The 27889-nt window shown below is 45.5% G+C and overlaps 1 protein-coding gene across 7 annotated transcripts; it reads left to right on the top strand.

Moving 5' to 3' along the window:
* Positions 1-691: 691 nt before the first annotated feature.
* Spart (spartin) lies at positions 692-26829 on the top strand. 7 transcript variants are annotated; one of them, XM_052180499.1, is made up of 10 exons: positions 692-820; positions 3992-4080; positions 5565-6373; positions 10156-10353; positions 12899-13069; positions 14651-14774; positions 15918-16112; positions 16622-16780; positions 16911-17001; positions 24844-26829. In XM_052180499.1, exons 3-10 carry the CDS (start codon positions 5567-5569, stop codon positions 25112-25114), a joined length of 2016 nt encoding a protein of 671 aa, XP_052036459.1. In that variant the 5' UTR covers positions 692-820; positions 3992-4080; positions 5565-5566; the 3' UTR covers positions 25115-26829. The 7 variants fall into 7 exon arrangements, with proteins under 7 accessions (XP_052036459.1, XP_052036458.1, XP_052036464.1 ...); XM_052180502.1 differs by lacking the exon at positions 692-820 and adding an exon at positions 1113-1130; XM_052180498.1 differs by lacking the exon at positions 3992-4080.
* The last annotated feature ends 1060 nt before the right edge of the window (positions 26830-27889 follow it).

Below are 27889 nucleotides of genomic sequence, written 5' to 3'. Positions count from 1 at the left end.
CCCACATCGGGACTCTAGCCAGGTGATTACAGGTGGTGTCAAGAGAGTGAAAGGAATTTTATAACGACTGAATTATTTGAATCAAGATAAATGGATAATTTAACGAACAATTCTAACTAGGGATAGACTTGCTGGGCTATTTACTCTTCGTTATTTAACATTCCCACCAGTAATGCAGGAGGACTGAAAAAACATCTTGCCAAACCTTTTACTGCTTGTGTTTTGATTATAGCCATTCTAATGAGAAGTCACACCCCATTTTGATTTGAGTTAGCCTGAAGACTCATGATATTAACCATCTTTTGATATGCTTTCTGGTGGTCTGTATATCTTTTCTGAAGAAGAATCTACTCAAGTCTTTTATTCATGTTTAATTGTTGCATTTATAAATTATTGTGGTGTGTTCTTTATGTATTATAGAGACAAATGAAAAATAATGACCTCTTCTTCACTGCTGAACCGTCTCTACAGCCCCCAGCCTTGTGGGGTTTTTGTTTGTTAGTGTCTGTTTTGTTTTCATGTCACAGATTTAGCACCTTACACAAGTCAGGTAAGGTCCCTGGTTCCTGTCAACCTCTGTTCTCCAGGTCCTCAGTGCCCGACCCAGGTCTCCCCCTGGCGGCCGGAAGCTGTCATTGCCGTGGCGCTGCGGGTCCCTTCGGCGGCCCCAGGGCAGCCGGTGCAGAGTGCGCAGGCGCGGTCCGACGTGGCCTGGGCCTGGCTGAGGCCGGAGGGTGGGTGTCTCGGGCCTGCAGCTGCGCGCTCTCCGTGGGCTCTCGGTCTCGGAGCGGACCGCTAGCTTCCCGTGCGCCTTTGGAAGGTCAGCGTGGGCAGAAGCTCAGCTCCGCGCCGGTGTGGTGACGCGTGGGCGGGGCCGGACCAGAGGGCGTCACGCGGGGCTTTGTGAGCCGGGCCCACCCCGGGACGCACAGCGGGGTGGGGGCTGCGGCCCGGGCCCCGGCGGCATCTTGCTGGGAACCCTTCTGCCAAAGAAGTTTCCAGAAGTCCTGCTGAGGGTATTCCAGCAATTACTGAGGAGCCTTCGCCCACCCTTCACCTTCTACCGCTCTGGCCCGGGGAGCGGCGCTCAGGTCCTCGATCCTCCTGCCCCAGGATCACGCGCATCGCTGGTGCGGGTCCTCCCATCCTTGGTCCCTGCTCATCCCCTGGCGCTGGTCCTTCAATCCTGAGCCCCCGCGCATCCTTGGTGCGCGTGTACCTATCCCTGATCTTCGCTTGTTCCCTGTTTGAGTCCTATTCCTGGTCCCCAGAATCCCTGGTTCGATCCTCCCATTCCTGATCTCTGGTAATCCCTAGCGTGCGACCTCTAGGGTTCCCTCTCCAGACCCCACTGGCTTTCTTGCTTGTTGGGCAGCTGAAAGCGCCAGGAGCCACAACACTGGCCACGAACGGCGCGGGCGTTTGGTAATTGGAATACATGTTTACTGGCTTCCAGCATCTCAGAAGACCCCTGAGGCCTAACTGGCAAAGTTTTCTCTGGGAATGTGCGTGGTTTTGTGACGCTACTTTATTGCACAAGTGTACAGCTGGTTCCGTTATTCTCCATGGTTGTGGTATTACTTAAGGATACTCGAGGTTTGCGTAACGGTTTTTTTTTTTTTTTTAAATCGGTGAGATGACCCTCGGATATCTCAGAATTTAGCAACTGTTTTAAATTTTACAGAAGCAATTAAGTGAATAATGCGCCAGTAGAAGAGTGTTCTTAGTTCTGAGGGAACTGGTCTTGGTTCGTGCATCTTCCTGATGGTCTTAATTGCGTTTGTGGAGGACTTGTTTGAAACAAGAAACCTCTGTATTCTGTGGAATGTGGTTTGCTGCGCTGTGGTGGTGCGCGGTGTTATCTAAAACACACAGTTCCCTAGCAATTGAGAACTGGTGTGATGGTATGAGAGCTGAACAGAGACCTTAAAAAACCGTCTCTGATGATCAGTCCTCCATTTTCCCTACCCAGATAGGAGAGTGAGGGACAGACAGTCTGCTCAGTATAGCTTAATCATGGGACATTGCGCACATCAGCAAGAGATGAGGCTCAACTGCTTTCATTTAAAAAAAAATTATATCTAGGTGATGAGTAAGTTAATTAGCTTTATTTCATCATTCTGTATTTCATTTTTTAAAAAAGTCAGAATAATGGGGCTGGAAAGATGGCTCAGCAGTTAACAGGTACCACACTTGTAGAGCACCCAAGTCAGTTCCCAGCGCCCATTTCGGTACTCTGGCTGTCTCTAATTCCAGCTTCACCCGGTCTCTACATACAGGGGCGCATGCTCCCTACCCCCACATATGCATAATTAAAATAATAAAAACATAGTAAAAATTACAATAGTTTAAAAATCAGGCTTCGCTATCACTTTGTACCCTATGTTAACTTGTCTGTATATAATCTGAATAACCAACCCTTCCCATTCCCCACTCTTTGTAATGGACCAGGCATGCTGGCATCAGAACTCCTGTTGCTGCCTGTTTCCCATAAGCACAATTATTTGCTACTTTCTCTGTCATGGAATAAAACTGAGTTTTCAAGTATTTTTTAATCAGAACTTTACTTCTTCTGGTGCAGAGTGAATCACATACACAGCCGTGTGTAAAGCAGGCGTTTCTTAAATCTTAGAAAATTTAAACAGGACTGAGGAGACTAACCCTGAGGGCCTAAGTTCAAATCCCCTCCCCTCCCAACCCTGTATAAAGCTGTAATCTGCCCTCATATTGGGATATGGGAGGCAGGAGACTCCCCAGAAGCTAGCCTTGTCTACCAAATAGGAAAACAAAAACAAACAAGCTAAAGTCCCTGTTTCAGACAAGGTGAAAGACCAGGCCACACACCCAGCTGTCCTCTGACTTCCCCAGGCCCAGGGCACCTGTCTGCTAACATTGCACAAGCAGAGATCTGTATAGGAGAGAGAGAGAGAGAGAGAGAGAGAGAGAGAGAGAGAGAGAGAGAGAGAGAGAGAGAGGGAGAGGGAGGGAGGAGGGGGTAGGGGGGAAAGGGGAGAGAGAAGAGAGGAGAGGGAGAGAGAGAATGTTTAAAACTCCACCCTTGTTATCTAGAGCAAGTATTGGTTCATGATTTGATGATTGGACCATTAAGCTAATGAAGGAAGGCACTGTTTATTTAGTTCTTCAGATTGGCACTCCAAAGACTTTCTTGTTCCCAACATTGAGAATTAAACATTAACGTTTCAATCTTTTCAAGACATATAGTAAACAGTTTTTCTTATAGATATGCCGGGGCACTGCTTGGTCCTCTGATTATTCTAAGCACATGAATACAGCCTGCGGCCCAGAAACCACAAGCAGTCTAGCAGAGCCACAGCTGCAGGCCAGCACTGTATAGACACTCCTGAGTTCATACCTTCTTGTGCCCCAAGGGAAATGAAGTATGGAATGTTTATCCTGTGGCTTCTACGAGGGCAAAGGGATTGGGATCCTTGGAAGCCTGAGGCATTATGATGACACAGCAGAATAGATTCCAGGGAAAGTGTGTCAGTAGTGACCCCAGGGTAGGGCAAATAATGGTTTTTATATTGCTACATGTTTACGCTAGTTCCTGAATTGGGGACTGAGCTTGTTGTCCACTATCATAAAGCTGCTGTGTGATAAGGCCATCTATTGGCCTGTTTTTCAGCTCTAGGAAGTCTGACTACTAAAGCCTGTGGTGCCTTCATTGTGTAGAGAGTTATAGAAACTCTTCTGTCCCTTGATTTTTTTTTCCTTGTCCCAAGAAGCTGTAAGGAGTCCACAGAGACCAGCAGGGGCACTTTTGACAGTTGACTGTTAGCTGTGGGACATATTGGACTCGACACAAACTCTTAAATACAGTGTAGGCTGTCTTTGTAAGACATAATACAAAGAAAAGCAAAATAGTCACAAATCATTGTTATACTGGTTACAAGTCAGAATAATAGAGTGGCTGTATTAGATAAATAAAAGCTGCCATTGAAATGTCACCTGTTTCGTTTTACTTTGTTAGTGGTTCCTGGAAAATCAAAATTAATTTTGTGGCCCACAGTGTAATCTTTCTGGACAAGACTGCTGCAAAGCCTTCATTTATTTTGTAAAGTAAGTGTTCAGCTTCAATAGATACATAAAGAATTAACGGCCTTTGTAAACCAACCTGGCTCCCTTCTGAGGGCAGCTTGGATCAATTTTCTGACCCAATTCAGGGTGTTTCCTATCTCTCGGCAGTATAGTAGCACCATTTGCTGTGCAGTCTTGGGCTCCACAGCTGACTGGTAAAGATGAGGTTTGGGCTCCTCATCCTCACACACAGACTTTGTTTTGTTTTCTCAGGATGGTTTAGTGTATCATTGGGCTAACATCAAGATCCACTGTTTTCAGTATTATGGCACTAAAATACAACAGAAGCATAGTATTTCCTGATTACTTTCTTGGTTTTGTTTGGCACTTGTCTTCCCTGGAGTTACTAATTGTCTTGATTTCTATGTCTGTAGTTTTTCATTTTTTCCGATTAAACCTTGAATTCTGCCAGGGTTCTATAAGTCTTTCCTGAAAGGTCGGAACACACCAGACACTGTCAGTTTTTGTTTCCTGAATGCTTTCTGGGTTATCTTCCAGTCTAGCTCTGTCACTTTGTAACTACCCCTGAGGATCCCACCTTTGGTTCTGGATTCCACTCACCCAGTGAGGGGAGGAGGCCTGCAGTGTGCAGGGAACTGTCCTGAGGTCTGCCTGGCGCTGCGGCAGCTGTCCAGCCTCTGCCACACCTGTTTAATCTGTTTTTGGATTTATCTGTTCATTGTGAGTTAGCCCTGTTACTCTTCTGTCCATCATTTTTCTCTGTTTTGCATTTCGGAGCAGTTTAGAATTCACATTGGGCCTTCTTTAAAAAGTCCTAAGTTTATTCTTATTTTCTGTTGTTCATTCCTTTATCTCACTGCTCTGCATTCTGGGCATTTTCTCTAACTTTATAAACTCTTTACCCATCTGTCAAGTTCACCTTCCCAGCTATTTTATGTATAATTTCTAAAAGCTGAATTTGTTTCCCCCCTCCTGGGGGTGGGTGGGTGTCTTTTTGGGCACGGGAACATGCATATTTTATTTTATGGCTATTCTGTTGTTTTTTTTCCCTTATGGTTTTTCTTATGGTGTATGCATGCATGGAAGCCAGAGGCCGACTGTGAGTGGGTGGTGACGTTCATCTGCAGTCACCACGTGGTTTGGTTTGGTTTGGTTTGGTTTGGTTTGGTTTGGTTTGAGATAGGCTGTACAACTGTCCTGGAGCCAAGGAGGTCCGTGAGTTCCAGGGATCCACCTCCTCAGTACTGGGGTTAGCGTTCAAGAAGCGGTCCCCTGGAGTTCAGAACTGATCACTGACCCACCTCTCCAGCCCCCTTTACTATTTATTACCAATAACATTTATCAACTCACCAAGTATTTATTGGATGCTTTCTCTGAAGTATTAGGAATGCAGTAGTGAACGGGGCAAAGATAAGAGAGGCCCCTGTCCTGGAAATATATTCTCGTTGAACTGAGGACACAGAGAGCTAACTGGTTAATCGCAGGAGATGTTTCTTGTCTTGCAGAGATGGAGAGAGAACCGGGAAATGGAGAACCTGCTGAAATTAAGATCATCAAGGAAGCGTACGAGAAGGCCTTTATGTTTGTTAATAAAGGACTGAACACGGATGAGCTAGGGCAGAAGGAAGAAGCGAAGAACTATTACAAGCAAGGGATAGGACACCTGCTCAGGGGCATCAGCATCGCGGCAGCAGCAGATCCAGGGCACACCGGCCCTGCGTGGGAGGCCGCCAGACAGATGCAACAGAAAATGAAGGAAACGCTTCAGAACGTCCGCACCAGGCTAGAGATCCTGGAGAAGGGCCTTGCCACTTCTCTGCGGAATGACATTCAAGATGTGCCCAAGTTATACCCAGAGTTCCCTCCTAAAGACGAGTGTAAGAAGACCCCAGAGACGGTGAGTTCAGCCCCGCAGCCTGCTGAAGTAGATGGGAGCATCTCTGCTGCAGGTGCTGGACCAAGTGCTGCCCCTTCTGCTCTGCCCTTACCGTCGCCCAGCTGCCCCACGGAAGCGCCACCAGCCTACACCCCACAGGCTGCTGAGGGCCACTACACTGTTTCCTATGGAACAGATTCTGGGGAGTTTTCCTCTGTGGGAGAAGACTTCTATAGGAACCGGTCCCAGCCGCCCCCTCTTGAGACCTTGGGGCTTGATGCAGATGAGCTGATCTTGATACCAAACGGAGTGCAGATCTTTTTTGTAAACCCTGCGGGAGAGGTTAGTGCTCCCTCATACCCTGGGTACCTGCGGATCGTGAGGTTCTTGGATAATTCTCTGGATACAGTTCTGAACCGCCCTCCTGGATTTCTCCAGGTAAGCCCTTTGAAATAACATGTGAGCATAAGCCAAAAAAGGGTGGACTGTTTCATTTTTATTTGTTGATATCTACCATGTCCAGGGTAAGAGGAGAAGAAAAGACAGTTCTACTGGGTTCTGAACATATCCATGTTTGTGTTTGCTGGGATTTATTTTGTTTTGAATGATAGAAAATTGTAGCTGGCCTTTGCTACTTTGTGGCCTCTTTCCCCACCCTTTATATTTCCAGGTTCACCCCATTACTAGATAAGGGAGAGGAGAGGAGGTGGGGGGAGAGAGAGATCCTTGAATCTGATTTTGTCTTGTTTCTTCTTGAGCACTGACTATTAACAAGCCTCAGCCAACACCCCTAAAGACCTACTTTAGGGACTCCACCACCTCTCTGGGCTCCAGAAAAATTCCCAGAAGTCCAAACAACACACCTGGGATTAAAACAAATACATATTCCTATCATATTTTTGTGTTTTCTTTTTAAAGAAACTAAAGTTCTAGAATTCTTACCATAGAAAATCTACTTTGGTTTTATTTTTAATAAGTTGATTTTAGGACCCAAGAGAACAATTTTTTTAAAAAGATTTATTTATTTTATATACATGAGTATACTGTAGCTGTCTTCACACACACCAGAAAGGGCATCTGATCCCATTACAGATGGTTGTGAGCCACCATGTGGTTGCTAGGAATTGAACTCAGAGCCTCTAGAAGAGCAGTCAGTGCTCTTAGAAACTGAGCCTTCTCTCCAGCCCAAGAGAACAATTTTTTTATCTGAAGAAGAAACGTTACTTAAATTTCAAAGAGAATTTATGTGATATATTTGAATATGTAACTGAATAGTCACAAATGTTGACCCACCTGACATTCTGAACTGGCCTGGAAACACTCAGTCAAGGGCGTTTTTGCCCCTTGAGAGATCACAGGACAGTGTGACCTGCACTTGTTTTCATTACAGCTGTCTAATCAAGGTTTCTATAACTACCACCAAACCCCATGGCCAGGTGCCGGATGGGGAGGAATAGGTTTCTTTGGCTCACACTTCCAGATCAGTCTATCATTGGAAGAAGTCAGGACAGGAACTCACACAGGGCAGGGACCTGGAGGGAGGCAGGAGCTGATGCAGAGGCCATGGAGGGGTGCTGCTACTGGCGTGCTTCCCCTGGCTTGCTCAGACTCCTTTCTTGAACCCAGGACCACCAGCCTATGGGTGCCCCCCAAATGAGCTTAGGCCCTTGCTCACTGATCACTAGTTGAGACAGCTGGATCTCATGAAGGCATGTACCTCCTCAGCTGAGGCTCCTTCCTCTCTGATGACTCTAGCTCTTGTCAAGTTGACACACAAACCCGGCCAGTACAACAACTGAGAGTGATTATTTCTGGTGTATTAGAGTGATCAGAGAAACTGCTAAGTGACCACAGGGTACAACAACATCAAGAGGAAACTTATCTGTCCCTAAACCTCAGTCAGTCCAAGGTTCAGAAGCCCTGGCCCAGAGGCTGAACTGCAGATGCAGTTGGTCCAGGAGTAAAGACTAAAGAGTAAAGATGTGAGTTGGGTCCAGTGGGGTCATCTTAGGGAGCAGACCAGCATCCGATGTGAAAAGCTTGGTATAGGGATGGGCTTTTGAAACTAGGTCACAGTGTACATTTAATGGATTTGTGTTTAAACAAAGCAGTTCCCTGAACCCAGACTCAGATAAGGTAGTTTAGCTAGACATTGGCCTTCTGCAGGCCTCCTAATGCTCCTTTGCCCTGGTTCTTGTGGAAGCCAACTTGAAAGTCATTTAACAGTTGGAAGCATATCAGAGGCGTGGAAAACAGATTCTTGGGCACAGCTGAAAGATTCCTTAGTGGACAAGAACTGACTTACCGACTTGGTTATCTTAAGGGAGAAGTCCCCCAGGGCTCCTGACTGAGGGGAGGGAGGGGAGGGGCTGCTGAGAGAGTTTCTGCCAGTCTGGTAACAGTGTTGCGAAGTCTTGGCTCTGAGAACACTGGGCCCTTGAAACTGGAAGAGCAGGAATGTGGCACCGGGACACCTTGGCTGCCATATCTCTGCTGTGGTTGTTTTGGCTCCACCAGCATTTGTCTTGTCTTTATTTATTTAATTTGGCTTTTGACCTGCTATATACTTTGTTTGGGTTCCTAAATAAGTAGAATTGCACCCCAAGTTTAATCGGCCATCACTCAAACACTAGCTATTTGCAGCACTGTTCTGATAAGTCGTTAACATATCTACTGAATCTATCATAAACAGAACAAGCAAGCAACAGCAAAATAGGCAGTAACAACACAGCTATCTGTTAGACATTGGGTAAACTTTCCAGGGCTCTAAAACTCATTATTAATATATTTAGGGCCTGAGTAAGGTTACTTTCAATAGGCAGATTTTCTAATACATATTAAATAATTAATCACTGGGCTTTTTGTTTTGTCTTGTGCTTGGCACCACTTATACTCTATAAAACATTATAGTTAGCTTTATTCTAATCTGCCTGAATGGCTTTTGAGATAGATAAGAGAATCCATTAATTCAAAACAAAACAAAACCAAACCAGGAGCCAGCCCTGAGTGCTGCCGTCTGCACATTTCTCTGCTGCTCAGCCGGGTGATGTGTCGAATTTGGCTTGTTTCCGTAGACTGACCCCTTAGGCTTACCTAAGGGCGACAGTGTTCCAAGATTGGGATGGCTATATTTCAGTTGCTACAGGGGTATAGTGTATAAGAAATGAATACATTAGGAATTCTGATTTAGAAAGCCAGGATATGAGCGTAAGTCTGAGTGCTGGGACAAACTGACCTCCCCAGGTGGTACCACAGTGTCATTTGTCACAATTAGTGACACACAATGTTTTGCTCTGTGTCTGACAGATCAGGTTCTCTGGGCATTAGCAAAAGCAAAACCTAATTAAATAATCACTGCATCTCTGACAAAGTGTATACTCACGTGCAAGCTGCACTTTCTAGTTCTTAGTACTGAGAAACCTACGTGACCTAGTCATAAAGTGACTGTGATTCAACATTTTCACAATGGAAATGACCTACCTGTTCATGGGGTGAGTGGATGGAGAATGTGAGGTGTATGCATACGGTGGGGTACTCATGCACCACGGATGCAACTGGGGCTTTCACCTGACACAGTTGAGTACCACAGGATGGACAGGCTGGGAGTGAGGGATGGTTACGGAGGCTGAGTTGTGTGGGCGAAGATGGGGTGGTCAACTGGTGGATATGTAGGAATGGTCAGCTGTGCTTTTGGGTTTCCACTATGAAGAAATAATGGGTTTCTGAAGAAATAATAATTTTAACTTGCTTTAAACATTCTGATATATGTACATTCATCAAAATATTACTGGTTGTCCTGTTAATATATACAATTTTATAGTTTCACTTTACCATTTAAAAGTAAAAATTGCTAGTCAGTTTGATAGAATGCTGTGAGGAGTAAATGAATATTGTCCAATATTGTACTACAAAGTAATCTAGTGCTGCAAAGGGATCTACTTAGAATAATCAGCCTCCATTTTATGCCGACATCTTTTATTTAAGGCTAGCATCATGGTTATGTCAAACTCAGGACCACTTAAGGCTTGAAGACATTGTCAGTGGAGCATTTGCAACAGTTTTATTGCAGGAAGATCAGGACAGAGGATGGTATTTGTAAGTTGGAGCTGCTGATAGTTGGTCTGTAAAACCTTTAACATGCATCAAACTGACATATTTCCTTTATATAGCAGTTTCACGGAGATCCATTTACTGATTTCTGTGTTGTCTCACTTTTCCAGGTGTGTGACTGGTTATACCCTCTAGTTCCTGATAGGTCACCGGTTCTGAAGTGCACTGTGGGAGCCTACATGTTTCCAGACACCATGTTACAAGCAGCCGGGTGCTTTGTAGGGGTTGTTCTTTCATCTGAGCTCCCAGAGGATGACAGAGAGCTGTTTGAAGATCTGTTGAGACAGATGTCTGATCTCCGGCTCCAGGTAACCTGGATTCCTAGGTAAAACAAACTTCACCGTGAGTGCCATTGTCTTCAAAGACCCTCAGTAAGTTGCCAGGAGACTTCCTTCATGATGTGGTGATGAGAATTGGCTGCCATTGCTTGTTCAGATTGTAGGCGCCAGAGGTAAATTTTCTGTGGAGTAGCTATTAATCTCAGCTGTTACTGACCTTCTCTACCTGTAGTTTTCTCAGGAAAACATGGAGTCAGTGATAGTGTCCACCCCACACAGCAGTGGTCTGAATTGAAGTTCTCCTTTGACAGCTATCAGGCGGCCACACCCAGTAATCCTGCCTGTTTGTTTGACCCCTGTTTACAGTGAGGTTAGCCTAAGGTATGAAATTTTGAAGATAATTCTGCTTTAGTAGGTTTGGACATTTCACATCTATGATGGCATTTCAGGAGAGATTTTAGTGGACAGAATGACTTTAATCTCTTAGAGGATAAAGGTCAAATAAGCAATATGTGTTCATTGTGAATGACAACTTTTTGTCACCAGAGGAGGTAGTTAGGCTCATGCTTCCAAGGAGCTTTAGTACCTGCTGGTACATGCTTTAGATCTGTGGCAAGGCAGGTGCGTGACAGGGGTCATGGTAGAGGAACACCATTTGCCTCATGTCAGCTATGTAGCAGAGAGAGAGAGAGAGAGAGAGAGAGAGAGAGAGAGAGAGAGAGAGACATACAGAGACAGACAGAGAGAGACAGAGACACAGACAGACAGAGAGACAGACAGACAGAGGAGGAAGGCTGGGATTAGATTCTCCCTTCAAATGCACAACACCTAGAGGCCCTCTTCCTTCAGTCAGGCCTGCCTTTTCTACCAGGGTCCCTGCAGTCCATTCAGTCACATGTCTGTCAGCACATGCCCCCTTGACTTGTGTCAGCACCCCCACAAGCTATTCCTTGTGAGACGGGACCCATCCACTGGAGACTGACAAGGCTTTCAGCACTGGGGCCTTTTGGGGGACACTTCACAAGCTAGTCATGGTAATCAACCTGCTTAATCAAGGCCTCCTTACTTAGCCTGTTTGCCCTGTCTGTGTTATTGTCTGCCAAAATCTTGGGCTAAGTGAGTATAAGAAAGTTTCCTTTAATTTTTTTTTTTAAAAACATCGTGAGTATTGATAGTTACTGTATTTGATAGTAGCCAAATTCAGTTGGCAGCGGGCAGTGCAGTCTTGTTCTCCTTTGGCCATTGAGCATGGACTCTTACCAACCAGTTAAACTGATAAATGGCAGGGGTCAAGAGCAATTTCCGTGCAGTATGGCCTGCCTTGCGTGTCCCCAGGAAGGAGTGGGTGAAGGCTGGGACGTGGTTGAGGGATCCCAGTCAGTCGGGAAGCAGAGAGAGATGGCTGCTGCTACTCAGATCCCTCTCCTTTTCCAGTTCTGGACTCCAGTGCAGGGATGGTGTGGCCCCATTTCAAGTGGATTTTCTCGCCTTGCCTCCATTAATGTATTTGATAGCACCTCATACCTGTGCCCAGAGATGTCTCTCCTTGGAGGGCTTAAATCCCACGAGGCTGACAGGAGTAACCACCGTGCTCACTGCAGGAACTCGCAGGTGCTTATTGACTCAGTACAGGACACTGTTGCCCTTAGCTCTGTGGGCCTTCACTGTCAGGCCTCAGGAAAGAAACTAAGACTCCAGGGTTGCAGGATGCTGCTCTACCTCATTTTACTCTTTGGCTCTATTTTACTTTTGGCTCTGCGCTGTTCCAAAATGTCAGTTGTAAACCCCGATTTTACCTTGAAGCGTTTGCTCACCTGGCCGAGCATGACACGCCATGGCGCCTGTGGACTGAGTGCGGACGCCTGGTGCCGGCCTTCCGACAGTGCAGTTATGCGTGCCTTCTCCAGTCCTTGTCTTCGAACACATTCCCATCTTGCTTTATCCTCTCAGATTTAGTATTGCATAATTGATTTAAAGCTAGCTTACGTGAGCAACTACTGAGGATCATCTTTTATACCTTCCCTGAACCATATGTGCAACCCAAAGAACCCTCAAGAGTTTTAAGGTTTGGTAAGGAAGTGAACAGGAGTTTAGATAAGAAAGCAGGGTCTTGGGTGGAGGCTCCAAGAGCAAAGCACCTGCTCCGCAGCACTGATGACTGACTGGACAGCAGATCCCAGAACCTGCTAAAAGCCTCATACAGTAGTAGCAGCATCTGTAAGGCCAGCACAGCCCTGGTGGACCTGGGAGGCAGAGGTAGCAAAATCTCCATGCACCCAAAGTACGCCTGGCCAAACAGAAGCCATGAGATCCTCTCAAATAATGGTGGTTTAAAGGTGAGACCAACACCCAAGACTGTCCTGTGACTGTCATATGTGTTCCATGGTATCAGCACATATAGCTGTACACACACACACACAGACACACATACACACAGAGACACGGCAACAGTAGTTACCTGTGCAGTCAGACACACCGGTATTTGACCACGTGTGTCATGTGTACGTGGAGTGGTATACCTGGAGGAGTGCCCTGCAGAGGCTGGCTGAGCTAACCTTAGTCCTTTACGCTCTAGGCCAACTGGAATAGAGAAGAAGATGAATTCCAAATCCCTGGGAGATCGAGTCGCCCCTCTGAACCCCCGAGGGAAGCCTCTGACACCGATATCAGTCAGTCAAGTTCTTCAGGTTCCTCAATAGACCAAGGCAGCAAGGACGCTCGCCACAAAGGGAAGCGTGGGAAAAAGGCAAGTTCAGGACGCAGTGGGAAGTGTGTCCCAGTCTGATGGCCACACACCGCTAGTGTCACAGGCAGAGCTCAGCCACAGCTAGGCTCCCCACATATGTGCGCTCACACTGCTGAGGGAGACCCTGTGTTCGGGGACGGAGTCGCCGTCAGTTTTTCAGACTTTGTTTTCACAGTGAGGCCCCCATCCTTTTATGCTCCTCTGATTGTTGGCCGAGCTGGCTCTGGGTCCGTGCTGCTCCCTCCAATAAATAATAAGTGGAGAGTGGCTCGTCTGACACTGTGAAGAAGAAAAAGTCATTCTACGTTTGTTCCTGTGAAACATTCTCTCCTAGTTGATATCTCTAATTACATTTTATCCTATATATCATACACATGAAAAAAACTTAGTGCTAGCATTCCCCACTCTGTTCAGGACTGAGCACACCTGTGACCAGGCATCCACTGGATCCCGTGCAGTCGGGGGCTCCAGTCTCATGTCCACATGGCCCGGGCAGGAAGGGTGGCCAGTGCTTTGTTTTTATATCTAGCATACTGTAGTTTACATTCATTCTTTTTGGACAAGGTTGGGTTCCCTGTACTGTCTGTTCCCCTCCTTCACCCACTTTTCCTATTGGGTTGTTAGTCCTTCTCTTCTCAGTCTCCAGGGATCTTATACATCAGAGACATTGGCCCTAGCGACGCAGACTGTCTTTGGATTCACCGGCAGGAAGCTTTTCTCCCATAGAGAAGAGTGTGCTCCTCCTAGCATGGGAATCCACAGATAGTCCTTGTTTATCTCTAGATTTGAAGTCACATTCTTTGTCATCTGTTGGGCACAGAAAACCTTTGATTTTTCAAGTTATAACACTTTGAGGTCTATGCTGTTAGAATGTTGAATTTGGCTTTGAGTTTGGGTGTTGACTAAAATCCTGGCGGATGTCTAGTGAACCACTGCTGTTTTCATTTACATGCACTGGCGGGTCACTGTGTACCTGAATATTCAGGTTCCAAAGCGGACTTTTGTTTTAAAGATTTATTTACTTATGATATATATGTAAATACACTGTAGCTGTCTTCAGACACCAGAAGAACTGTCAGATCTCATGACAGATGGTTGTGAGCCACCATGTGGTTGCTGGGATTTGAACTCAGGACCTTTGGGAGAACAATTGGTGGATGGCTCTTAATCACTGAGCCATCTCTCCAGCCCCTCAAATTGGACTTTGTCTTCTATCAAATCCAGTTTATTTGCGTACGTCCTTCTTCACTGGCTGAGTCTTTTAGACTGTTGATCTGATAGTACCGTATACCTGCAGCTTTGAGGGTGACTTCTGACGTGGGTCTTAAGCTGAGAGTATGCAGTATCATGAATGTGGTTCGGTGGCTGCAGTGCTGGAGTTTTGTTTTACTGGAGCCCATCAGAGGAGCTGGCCATTTTCAGTTTCGCAGCAATTCTTCTTTTGCACTTTTTTATTGACAGGGTGGATTTTTTTTCACTAACCTCAGCTGCTGTTTGTTGATACTTTATCATGTGATGCTTTCAATTTCTCTCCTCTGTACTTCACTAACCTTTACATGTTTAAACACATTTACTGTTTAGACTAAAGATGCTTCAAGTGAAGAAGTTAATCTGAGCCAGATTGTGCCCTGTGAGCCAAGTTCAGAAGAAAAGCCGAGAGAGCTGCCCGAGTGGAGCGAGAAAGTGGCGCACAACATCCTGTCAGGTACCCGAGCTGCCTGTCCCCACAGGCTCAGACCGAGAGCCGGTAACAGTATGGCTTATAGAATCGTGTTTAAGTAACCGATTTAGATGGGGTCTTTGAGCTGCTGCTGGGTTGTGAGGGAGGAGCTTTTGTGAACAAGACTAGTTCTTCACGGAGGGCCCAGGAGGCTGCCTTGCTGCCTCTGGTGCTCAGTGAGCCTGGAAGTGGTCCTCAGGAATGCGGCTGCCTGTGCTTGCCACAAGAAGAGGCTGTTGCTTATCATCCACAGTGCGGGAAGCATTAGCAGCGTCAAGGGTGGGCTGTGCCCGAGTCAGCTGTGGTCCAGGCTGCGCCTGTCTTCCAGTGTGCTCACACTTTTGTCATTGGGGTAGCACACTGCAAGGTCCTGAGCTCCAGGAAACTGAGTGTGTGACTGAGAGAAGACCAAGAGCCCTGCCCAATTCATGCTTGAGTCTGAAGTCCAAAGCAAGCCACAGTTCACCACCTTCTTACAAAACAGGTCCTTTGGTTTCTGGCTTGAATTGTCTTTCTGAGGATTTCACAAGGAAAAGTGTTGCCTAAGCTAAGGTAGAAAGGACAGGGGCGCCTCACTCCTGCCAGATGCTGCAGTTCATGTGACCCATTTCAGAATCTGATACCAGGACCTGATAGTAGAAAATTGTGATGGAAAGCGGATTGCTATGCACTATGACACAGCTCAGAGCAATGTAGAAACTGCCCTGCAGAGATGTGTGGCCTAAGTACAGATACATTTAGTAGAAAAGGTTTCCTTCAGGCCCCACAGATGCTCAGTGTTAGGCCACTAGCCACATGACACAGAGCCTGGGTTCAGTTCCCAGCCTCCTCAGAGTGACTCACAACCACCTGAACCTCCGTCCCAGGGGTCTTCTGCCCCCTTCTGGCCTCGGCAGGTACTGCATGCACGCAGCACACACATGATCACATATACATAAAATAAAAATAAGTCTTTAGTTTTTTTCTAGAGAAATATTTATTCAAGGAAGCTGCAGGTGTGCAGTTGGCATGTTCATGGCCCATTTAGGATCTACTACTGAACTCTTTTGTTTTCTGCTGATGTAATTAAAGGATTTAAAGATAAAATTAACCCTAATCTCTGTAATTTTGAACTTCCCCTTTTTAAAGGTGCTTCCTGGGTGAGCTGGGGTTTAGTCAAAGGTGCTGAATTTACTGGCAAAGCAATTCAAAAAGGTGCTTCTAAACTCAGAGAGCGCATTCAGCCAGAGGAAAAGCCAGTGGAAGTGAGTCCGGCTGTCACCAGGGGTCTCTACATAGCGAAGCAGGCAACTGGAGGAGCAGCTAAAGTCAGTCAGTTCCTGGGTGAGTGCCTGTGCTTCCTCTAGGCTGAGCTAGGACCACTGCTAATCCAGGCTGAATGTTCGCATAGACAACTCAGTGTCACTAAGGAGGTGTGAGGAGCGAGGGCCTCCACCTCCCCACCGTTAAACTTGCAGTCCAGCCACACAGTGGGTCTGGGTCTGTTTCCCCAGGTGACACTTTAGTATCATTAAAATTTGTTTTTATATAATTGTATAGATCATTAGTGGATTTCTATTAAATTGACTAACACTATCTTTGATATTAAGTCTTATTGAATGAGAAAAATAAAATTGGATGATTTTTTTCAAACTGAACTCTGCCTGAGGTGCCCCTTAAGCAGACACCACAAACAGAACTTCAAATCACTGTAGGGCCTGCCAAGGTTCACCTAACAGACACAGTAACACCCTGCAGAAACCAGTTGTGGATGGCTGTTGGAGAGCTTTGTGCAGTGCAGGGGCTGACGTCAGGGGAGCGATTCCTGAGTCTTTTCTCTGTGGTTGTGTTAGTTGATGGCGTCTGCACAGTAGCGAATTGTGTTGGTAAAGAGCTCGCTCCACATGTCAAGAAGCATGGAAGCAAACTCGTTCCAGAATCTCTGAAGAGAGACAAAGATGGGAAATCTGCCCTGGATGGCGCCATGGTTGTGGCGGCGAGCAGTGTCCAAGGTAACGGAAGGCCTGGGTTTGTGTTGTTCTTTTATTTTTGTTGTGTTTCTGGGTGAGCACAGAACTGCTCCCTAAGAAACTCAGGCAGGCTTGATCTTCATGTGAGACTGACTTTTAAATATGTTTGCAGGGTTCTCAACTGTGTGGCAAGGATTGGAATGCGCAGCTAAGTGCATCGTTAACAACGTGTCTGCAGAGACTGTGCAGACTGTCAGATACAAGTGAGTTCCGTTTCTGTTTGAGAGTAAGTCTGCAGTGTCATCACCTCAGTCAGACACCTGAGATTTATGTGCTTTCTTTTAGTTAAGTTTCTGATAAACTTATTTTTCTCCATTCTCTATTTTCTAAATAGAGAACATTTTTAATATACTGATTGAACTCCTGTGGCTTTGATCTGTGCTACTAATTGTTGTAAATGTTCATTAATGCAAAGAATATGTTTAATTTTTAATACCATAATTTTTGATAATAGTGTTTGCTTGAAGAAGAAAAGGACTGGATTGGGTTGGAGGCCCCTTTTAACATTAGCTCATTAAGTGCCACGGCTAAGTTCTGATTCCCATTGCACATTTATATTGGGCTAGAGAGACAGTTGTCTTCTATTAAGTAGGCAGGACAGAAATGGATGTGTCCAGTTTAGCTGATAGTTGGTGGCATGTTTTCTTTGTACTTTGGCTTTGAGGTCTCTGGTGTGAGGTAGACGTAGCTTCAGTGTGCCCCGCTGGCTGCTGCCAGACTCTGCTCCTTGGCAGGTGACTAAAGTCTGTATCCATCTCGGAGCCAGGTGCCTTAGCCCCAGGAGGCTCCTCAGATCTGTGTGGAGGGTCTTGACTGGAAGGAGAGATTGCTGTGTGCTGGTGAGACAGTAGGCCTAGCATGACAAGGCACAGGAAGTCAAAGGCATTTCCCTGCAGGCTGTGGGGAAGGGGAGCCCCACACACAGTCTCCAGTCAGTGGGACCTCAGCCGAAGGCAGCACAGGGGAGATGGACATCCACAGAGTAGAGGAAAGAGGGCCTGTGACTTTAGTTAGGTCCATGGGATTTGGGATTTGGTGTCAGGGTGTGAGGAGGTAGGCTAGCTGCTTTAGAGAAACTCTGAAAGGGGAAGTCACTCAGGACTCTGGTGTCAGCCATTTGTTTTGTTAGAGGTCAGCAGCTGTGGAGTGGAACTGTGGAATCGAGTCAGTGAGAGGAACACGTCTACTGAGTCACCAACAAGCCCCACACAGTAAAGTTTAGACCAGGCCAGAGCAACGCCATAGGCCTCTTTCCAGTTACTTTTGAGAAACAAATACTTTGGCAGTGTTATTAAAGAACAAATTTAAAATGCCATTTTGAGGGTGTCTTCTTTGTTTGAACTTAAGGTTTTTATCAGTGTATATTGTACAAAATAGTGTTTTTTAGTAACATTTCACATGTACATGGATTATACTTTTGGTCATGTTCTCTTTCTTCTTCTGTCTGTATTAGAGAAATTTGGATCTTAAAAAAACTAAATCTAGTGGGACCTGAGTTGTTTTCTTAGCGTAGTTAGTTTGGATCTTACTGTTTATTTATGGAGAGGGACCAGCAGGGCTGCAGGGAAGCTCAGTGGATAAAGCTCTTGCCTTATGAGTTTGGAGTTCAGACCCCAAACCAATGTGAGGCCACGCTAGCACATTAGCCAGGGAGGCAGAGGTGGATTCCAGGGCAGTCGGTCCAGCAGGATGGAACTGGAGGTCTCTGGGTTCAGTGAGAGCTGCCTCAGCTAATCAAAGTGGAGAGTGACAACGACTATGTCAGCTGTAGGTCTTCACAGGCAAGTGAACGCCAGTGTGCTCAGAATCTGCACGTGAGAAATGTATCCGTAGTGTTGCTGTTAGAGTTCATATGTACATATTAGGACTGTGTTCAGGGGTTCTCGTGTATTATATACATTTCACATTTCTATCAGTTTTATAGACAAGGAAAATGAAACATTAAAAGTTAAAAACTGTTAGAGTTTCCATCCTTACTTGAGTGGCAGAGCTGTGATGTAAGCTAGGTCCTATGTTGCGCAGTCAGGCAGAGCGCTGTGCCCTGTCTGTCCTCCATGGGCTGTGTGTACAATCTCAGTGCTCTGGACGGACCTCTGCACCATTAATCTGACATAATTTATATTGCTTTTGGCTTAAATAGTGCTAAATTTAATTTCCACCTAAATTGTTTTGTTTTCTCAGTGTGGGGTGCGCCTTCAAGTCAAAGGAACATGGTAGATCAGCTTGGCTGCCATTTTTAAACAGAGAGTAAATGATGATTACCATTTCTTAGCACAGAAAGTGAAGGCGCTTGTTATGTTTTCTCTATGTGTAGATTGTTAGGGAGGAGACCGGTGTGATGAACAAGGTATTTTAACAAGGTTCTGAGTGAATTCACCCGTGTGCTGTTGATAGTGTTACTTTGTTCTCCAAGACACAGTGTGAATAAAGAAAGCAGAGTTGCCCGATATTGAACTAGTGACTGTAGGGGTGATAGTTCTTAACAGTGATTTAATTTATGCCAATAGGATCTCAGGAAGAGGGGAGAGGCCTTGGGGCATTAGAAACTTGGCCCCAAGATTCCAGATTTTACACCTGTGGAGATAATCTGGGCCAGACATAGAAAAAGATGGATCTGTTGACCAACAACAGTTTAGTGGCAGTGGGAGAACAGAAGAGCTGGTCACGAATTCCTTCATTTCCTTCATCCCTCACTTACTTAAATGTGAGCACTCCCCATCCTTACGGGGGTTTTTTGTTTTTTTTGACACTGTAGAAAGTAGAATGCGTGTTTGTCTTCTGCTCACTTCAGTATACTGAAGCTGTGTCCCTCCCTGTGCCTGTGGAGAACGCTGCTGTGCCCTCCCTGTGCCTGTGGAGAGCGCTGCTGTGCCCTCCCTGTGCCTGTGCTTGGGAGGAAAGCAATGCCATAGAGAAGCCTCCTCACCACCGGCGGCTGGTGTTGCTGTGAGGGAGCAGGAACACTGAAGCTGTAGGTGAATATATATACAGTGTTTGTGGTCAGTTACAGTAACATTTGGTTTTTACATTTTTAGATTTAGCAAAGTGAAGAGCTACAGAAATAGTGGAAAACAGTAAGCATCTTAACCCACTGAACTCAGCTGCCCACTGCCTGCCAAATAGCTTCCACCCTGCCTAGCTCGAGGCTCCTTAGTGCCACTCGGTGTTCTTAAGGAGAATGATGTCATTGCAGCAGGTTAGGTCTGTCTCTGAATATCTGTTTATGGAAAATAAGCTTAACAGTGTTTTCCTGGAAGAAATTTACGCTCAGATGGTATTAGATTGTATTGGTTTATTTAGAGTAAAATTTAAATTTCCAGAGGTGATGAACTAACTCCAATGACAGTTGTCATGGTCTCTGAAACCAGGTCTGCATGACATCTGCGTAGGAGTTGCCTCTGCCCTCCTCTGTCAAACACAGATCTGAACAGATGGACAAACAGCACTGTTGACGCTGTCTCTTGTTTTTCTTATCTGAGTGCTCCTGTTTCTTGAACAATTGTAAATATAATTTCCAGGTCCCTTCATTTCTCCATCACTGCTCATTTTAGTGACAGGTTTGTCAGTTTTCTAAAAATATTCTAAAGGTAACCAGAGCTGACGTGGGTGCACAGATAGATGCTGATAGGACATCGCTGCTCCTGTGTTGGCCGCCTTTGCTCTTGATGAAGGAACAAAAGACACTGACACATAAGTTGGTCTTTACTGTCTTTCATCATATTTGACACTTTTTCCGTGTTTGTTTATTTAATGCTGGGAATGAGCTCAGGCTGTCCATGCCTGGCAGTGCTAGCCCACAAAGCTGCATTCCAGCCCCGCCCGAGACTGTAAAGTTTTAGGGTCATCCCTGTTTTATGATTAGGACCTTTCCTTTACAATGCTTAATTTCACTTTGCTGATTTTTACCCATGTTAAGGTGCTGTTTTGTTTTTCCACCATTGTTTTGTGGATAAAGTCTGATTGCATACGTTGTTGTCCTGACTGGTTCTGCTGCAGTGCTTACTGCTTCAGACCAAGAGGTTAGCAGCCTGCACACGGCTGTTGCCTTCTAGCCCTAGCCTTGTCCTTTACAAATGGTTCTTTTTAGAGTCTTGCTTTAGTCCAGCCTCCCTGTTTCACAGATAATGTCATTGCCTTAGGCTTCTGTTGCTGAGATGAAGCACTGTGACCAAAAACAGGCTGGGAAGGGAAGGGCTTATTTGGCTTGCACTTCCATATTGCTTTTCAGCATGGAAGGAAGGAAGTCAGGACAAGAACTCAGGCAGAACCTGGAGACAGGAGCTGACACAGAGGCCAGGGAAGTGTGCTGCTTGTTGGCTTGCTCAGCCTGCTTTCTTACAGAGCCATGGACCACCAGACCCAGGGATGGCACCACCCACAATGGGCTGGGCCCTCCACATTAATCACTACTTAAGAAAATGCCCTGCAGGCTTGCCTACGCCCAGTCTTATGGAGATGTTTTCTGAATTGAGTTTCCCTCCTTTCAAAGACTCTAGCGCCTATCAAGTTGGCATAAAACCATCACAGTCACCTGTGCCTGTGGGTGTAATCTAGAGAGTGACCCCACACTCTCTGGGCTCCCACCTTTAGACAGACCCTGCCCTTTCGTGCCATATGCACAGCTTGCTTCTGGCCTGCTCTTGTGTCAGTGCTGCCTTGGAGCTGGGGTTTGCTGGCACGCCTGTGGCCAGGTCATTGTTTTTCTTATTTCCCCCATTTGCTTTCATGAAAAACATCAATTCTGTACCTTCACCTATGAAGTCTTCCTAAACTAGCCACAGCCTGCCTCCTTTCATAAGTAGGAGGAACCGGTGTTTCTCCTTTGAATATTCCAGTCACTGTTTCTGAGCACGGTGTTGATGGCTGCACATCACTTGGTTGATGGACAGGTGCCTGCTGAAGCGCTGACTCACCGCGGTGGTGGCCTGTCTCTGTGGGCGTCAGGGGACACACGGGACGTCTGTGCAGTTCTGACTGAGCACACACGGGCCTCTCCGCAGGGCGGCTCCACTCGCTGGCATTGTCCCTCAGTGTGGGGTTTGTTCATGAAGTGTAACTACAGCTTTCACCTACTATAAAAAGGAAAACACCAAAACAGCTTTATAATCTTACCTAGATCCTTGATTTTGAGGAGTTTTAAGCAATGCATTTTAAGTTGAAAGACAATAAAGGACTGAATGGTTAGTTATCTAGGAAGACAGGAATACATGTCTATTAGGAGAATTGTGTGTAAGGGACATTAAAGCTGTTAAGTGGACAGTGGTGGCGCACACCTTTAATCCCAGCACTCAAGAGGCAGAGGCAGGTGGATTTCTGAGTTCAAGGCCAGCCTGGTCTACAGAGTGAGTTCCAGGACAGCCAGGGCTACACAGAGAAACCCTGTCTCGAAAAACCAAAAAAAAAAAAAAAAAAAAAAAAAGTAAGAAAGAAAGAAAGAAAGAAAGAAAAGAAAAAGAAAGAAAAGCAGTTAAGTGAGGATATATTTAAAAAAGAAACACAGCAAGCAAAAGCCATGTAAATATATATTTTTCATTTATGAGATAAAGAAATTGAGATGCAGAGACAGGGAGAGCTGCAAAGGCATGTGCAGGCCAGTGGCCTGCAGAGTGGGGTCTGATGGCACTTCTTGACTCTCGGCCTGCTGTGAGTTTTCCATGTTGTAGTCGTTGTCTTAGCCTGAGGAACAAGCAACCAATGGAGGCAAAGACAGTTATTTAACACATCAAGGATGGTGTAGCTTTTAAAAATACATTGCACACAGAAAAAGCCAGTGTCATAAGAGGCCTCAAATGGCTAAGGAGGAGTGCTCTCCTGAGTGGCTATGCAGACTTGAGCATTTAGACATCTAGAACATTTCCAGTTCTTGGAAACAGGACTGGGCCAAGCTCAGCATCATCTCCGTGTGGCCCTCACAGTGCTGGGTAGCGTTCTCTGGGATATGTTCTGGTGTCCTTATTTTTTCCTCAGACTTGGCTTTAAAGATTTACTGGTTATCATTGTCAGATAAGTATGGTCACGTTCCCATGCTGAACTCGCCACCTCATCTTTGATTCAGTCGTAGCTGATGGATCTGCTCAGAGTTCCCTGGCTGCCGTGTTCCTTCACAATGCTGACAGGTTGCAGAAAAGCAGGGACAGGAAGCTTTTCTGTCACATGCCTAGCAAGAAAATCCCCATTCCAGGATGCTACTAAGCTAGGATTTGACTGGCTATGGCTTTTGGTGCTGAGGGACAGATCTGGGCAGCCACCCAGGGCCACAGATTATTTTGGACTTAGAGCACTGGATTGGAGAAACCAGGGGGCTGCAAGTCTCTTTGAGTCAGCTAGCAATGGGTTCCTTAGGGCAAAAGCAGGTCCGTGTTCGTAATAAATGTCCAGGACTGACGCTCAAGCCTGTCAGCCTGAGCTTGATGCAGCATGATGGAAGGAGAGAACTGACTCCTGCAACACACACACACACACACACACACACACACACACACACACACACACCCTTTGGCTTTGACTGTTGTTTGTTGTCCAGGCAGGCTTGTGCAGCTCAGAAAAGCTCTACAAGCCTGTTGCCAGGACAGGGTATGCAGTGTGAAGGCACATTGTGATGCCCTTGTGTGGTTCAGATTGACTCTCAGAGACACTGTGTTAGACTTACTACCTTTGACAATGATAAGTACTGTTGTATGCTTTTATCATGTATTTCACTATGTGTTTTATTGGTGTATATAAAATGTGCACAGCAGTACATTTCATTATGGCATTTCCATGCTTGCATGTAACACACCCCTATCTTATTCTTCCGGCCTGCCTTTTCATCTTCCATGTCCTTGATAGACTGTGTTTCATTCTCAGATCCCATGTGTAAGAGAAACAGTTGAGCAGTGCTCTGTGAGACTGGTGTCTCACTGAGCGTGGTCCTCTCTGGCTCTGCCCACTCCCTTCTAACAGAATCCTCTCATGTCTGTGTCTCATAAAAGCTGGGTTGTGCTTAGAGCTCCTTAGCTTTCTTTTCTAGTCAGTCTTCTTTTTCCAGTCATCCAATGAGGATCACTTGAGTCCTGCAAAATCAAGGTGGTGAGCACGGTGGGCCGGCGTCTGCGCAGTGACTGTTCACACTGAGGGAAGGTGGGAGGCAGGTTATCTGCATGTAATCCCAGCAGTGGGGGGCAAGAGGGCTGAGCGAGCTCTCAGTCATGGCTGTCCTGGAAGGAGGGCTGGGCACGGGAGGGAAGTAAAGAGAGAGAGTGGCGGGGGGGGGGGGGGTAAGGTCACAAGTGATCGTATCAGTCATTCATAAATGCTGTCAGAAGCATAGGGTACATTTGTGAACAAAGCACTTAACCTCTGCAGTGGGGTTTATATTTTAGCAAGATAAATGGAGATGCAGGTAGTTGCCATTAACACTCTTAATGGTATATAGAGAATTGCAAGCTGTGAAGGAAGAAAGGGCAGGTAAAATAGAATCGGCTGTCAGGGAAGTGGGCCCAGACCATCTAAACAGGTTAGTCACCGAGACGGCAGCAGCGACTGCTCAAGGCAGCCATGGAGGTCTGCACAGAGGCCAGACAGCAGAGGGCCAGCGCTTCTGTGTACTTTGTGGGTTTAAAGACAGCAAGATGGCCAGTGAGTTGTGGCATGTGGTGTCAGGAGAGCATCACAGTATCTCTGCTAGGACAAGTCAGATGCTTGTGAGTTCAGAGCACTTGTGATGCTGGAAGTTCTGTATCCTGCAGTGACTTCAAGAAACAGATTTAAACTAATGAGTACCAATGTTTGTTTTAATTTATATTTAGTTTTTTCATCATTTTATTACTCTTCTAGCTAGTCTTAAATCTTCAGCCACAGTTTTTGCTAAAAGGGAGAGAGCAGCTTTGTAGCTGTGGTTTTCATTGTCTCCTGTGTCTTCAGTTATTAACTAACTTGAAACCTAGGCTTCAGTTTTGCTTTCAAGAAATGGCACAGACATCATATCCACTATTGATTTCAGAGGAATGTGTTTTAGAAATATTGCGTGTTCTAATGTCATTGTTACACTTTTACCTGTCTTAAAGGTATGGGCACAACGCAGGAGAAGCCACACATAATGCAGTGGACTCGGCCATCAACGTTGGGGTCACTGCCTACAATATTGACAACATCGGTATCAAGGCCATGGTGAAGAAGACCGCCAAGCAGACGGGACACACTCTCCTTGAGGACTATCAGATCGTCGAGAGCCCTCAGAGGGAAGGTCGGGGAGGAGCAACAGGCCCAGGAGGGAGGAGAGACCTAGAAAAGCAGAAGGAGGACGAGAAGCAAGGCGCAAAAAAGAAAGACAAGTAACAGGAGTCCTGGGAGCGACCTGCACCAAAGCCTTACCAGACGGAGGGTGTGGAGTGGAGCGGGCATGGATTCTCCGCAGACAAACAGCATCTTCTGTCTGTTCATTCCTACAAAGTGACTGTTGGAAGTTTGGGGCATGTATCCACTTACAAGGAAAATAATCAGTATTCTTACATCTGGCTTCTAGACATATGCAGTTTGTAGTCTCAGTAAGTTTATTTTCCCTTAAATGTGGCTAAAATATTTTTGCAGTTAAAATAAAGCTTATAATATATGTGATTTAAACCTAATGTCAATCTATTTTTATATGTGCTAGCCTTCAGAAAGCAAAGCAGGAAGCTGTGCAGATGATTTTACAGCCACCTGAGTTCCAGTTATACCGGGAAAGGACTTAATGTTGACGCCTTTCTTTTTTTGCACTAATCGTGGATCTTTTGAGATGTCCAACAGAATTTTCAGCCTATAAGCTAAACAAAACTGTGATCTTAAAGTTTGTTCTCAGACAATATTTTAGAAATCTTTCTCAAACAGGGAAGAAAGAGTTTGGTCATGAACGTGCCTTGAAGCTCTGTAATACTTCTCTTATTTGCTAGCTAACAGGGAAGACATTGGTCATGAACGTGCCTTGAAGCTCTGTAATGTGTCTCGTATTTGCTAGCTCTCCTGCCTACTAGGAAACCAAAATGGCTTTGGACTTAAACTGAAGAAAACACTTCTTTAAGTCTTTATGGTTGAGGCTAGGGAATTTTTTGATAGAATGATTTTTATTAATTCTTTGAAAATTTTGTACATGCATAAATATGTTTTGATTGTATCTCCCCACAGCCCCCAACTCCTCCCAGGTCCACACCTTAGTCTTACTCCCAGCTTCATGTTCTTTGGTATGTTTGTTTGGAGTAATCCAGTCTGTGCTGCCCATATGCTCATGGGTGAGAGGCCATCCACTGCAGGCTGGCTCATCTGCCAGGGACCACGCTCCTCAAGAGAACTGACATCTTGCTCCCCAGAAGCCATCAACTGTCAGAAGCTCCTCAGCTAGGCTGGGGGCTTGTGAGACCCTGCCCACTGCAAGCTGGTGTTGGCTGGTTTGATCCTATAGAGGTGGCCTTAGGGTGAAAGGGTCCTATCGTACCCAGAAGATGTCAGTTTATCCACGCCTCCTGGACTTCTGACTCTTAGACTTTCCACTCCTCTTCTTCCACATTACCTGAGCTTTATGGAGGAGTGTGGTATAGACTAGGGAATTTTGAAGGATGATTAATATTCTATTAAAATTTGCATTGATTGTTACTGGCATTAAGAAATCACTTTTCCATATCTGCTTCTGTAAGTTTTTCCTAAATTTCTAGAAAGTAAAACACAAACACTGTACTTACTAAGTGTGATATGTCTCCACTTAGTCATTACATTTTATACTGAAAGGCAGGAAGTGATGGGAGGAGCCTCTCCCTGCTCAGTAAAGAATATGGGACCCTTTGGTGGGTAGTCCCTACCTGTGCAGAACACAGGACAGACAGTTGCCAATTTTCCTTTAAGTTAGAAATGTGTAATTAAATACTCCATGGTATTTTATTTCTATTAATTTTAAAAGGTTGATATTGGTTTTTATAGCTTTGGCCTATTATCATTTCTGAACCTGTAGTTGGCTAGCTTATGGGTTTCATTTGGAATTGGTTAATGAATGTGCTTTGAGAATAAAATGGTTTTTGAATTGCTGGGCCTCAGACGTATTTACTATACTTATATTTCAGGAATATGGAACTAATGGGGATTTTTTTCTTATAGCCTAAGGACTATGTACTAGTTGTTGAAATGGATTGGAAGGAACATCCAGTCAGTCTCTGCCTTGTTCAAATATAGGCCTTCATTTAGTCTCTTTAGACCAGGTATCTGCAAGCATGTTCCACTGGCTAATCCCACTGGCCACTTTTTTTTTCAAAAATAAGATTTTTTGGGACAGTTACACTCACCGTTTGTGCATTCACTATGGCTGCTTTGGGTCAATGCACTATTATATAAGAAAGCAGCTTCTCTAAGAATATAGGGCCCTCAAACTGAAAATATTCACCTCTTTACAGAAAAGCATACTGACCCTGTCTTAGACTACAGAGGTGACTCCTCCATCTCCATAGAGTTGGAGCCAACCAACTTAGACTTGTGAATATGCTCACCTAGCCATAGCATTGAAGGTCTTTAAGGAGCCCCATTACACAGGCATAATTCAATTGTGGGCCATTGGAGAGTAACTTTCCATCTCAAAGGATGGAGCCCAAAGTCTCAACTTTCTCACCTCATGCTTACCTACAGCATCTAGCCCCATCTTCTAAGTCATCTCTGTAACATTAACTCCTCAGGTATGCTTAAAGGAGAATTATGAATGATCAAAGATATTCTGTGAATCTTCAAGGGCTTTTGAAGCTTTGTCAGGAACCAGGTACTAAGACTGAGAATCTACTTCTTTATTAATATTGATTTTATTTCCATGTGTATGCATGTCTTCATGTGTACCATGTTTGTAGAGTATCTGTGAAGACCAGAAAAGGGCACCCCCCAACTCCCCCCCCCCCACTGGAATTTCAGGCAGTTGTGAGCTTGCCCCATAAGGGAGGAATTTCAGAGGAGAAAGGAGGTGTGGATGCTACACACTGATTAGCCCGTGGTTTGCTGAGAAAAGTGGGGAGAGAGAGGCTGAGATACTTGCTGCTTCTTTCTAATGGAGGGGGTGCAAGAATAAGAGTAAAGCAAGATGTCTGCTTAAGAGCACTTTCTGGGACC

Source organism: Apodemus sylvaticus, chromosome 4 (assembly GCF_947179515.1).
Source record: "Apodemus sylvaticus chromosome 4, mApoSyl1.1, whole genome shotgun sequence".
In the NCBI taxonomy this organism is placed as follows: Eukaryota; Metazoa; Chordata; class Mammalia; order Rodentia; family Muridae; genus Apodemus; species Apodemus sylvaticus.
The sequence above is the reverse complement of the archived record's forward strand: the minus strand, read 5'-3'. Positions and strand labels throughout refer to the sequence as shown.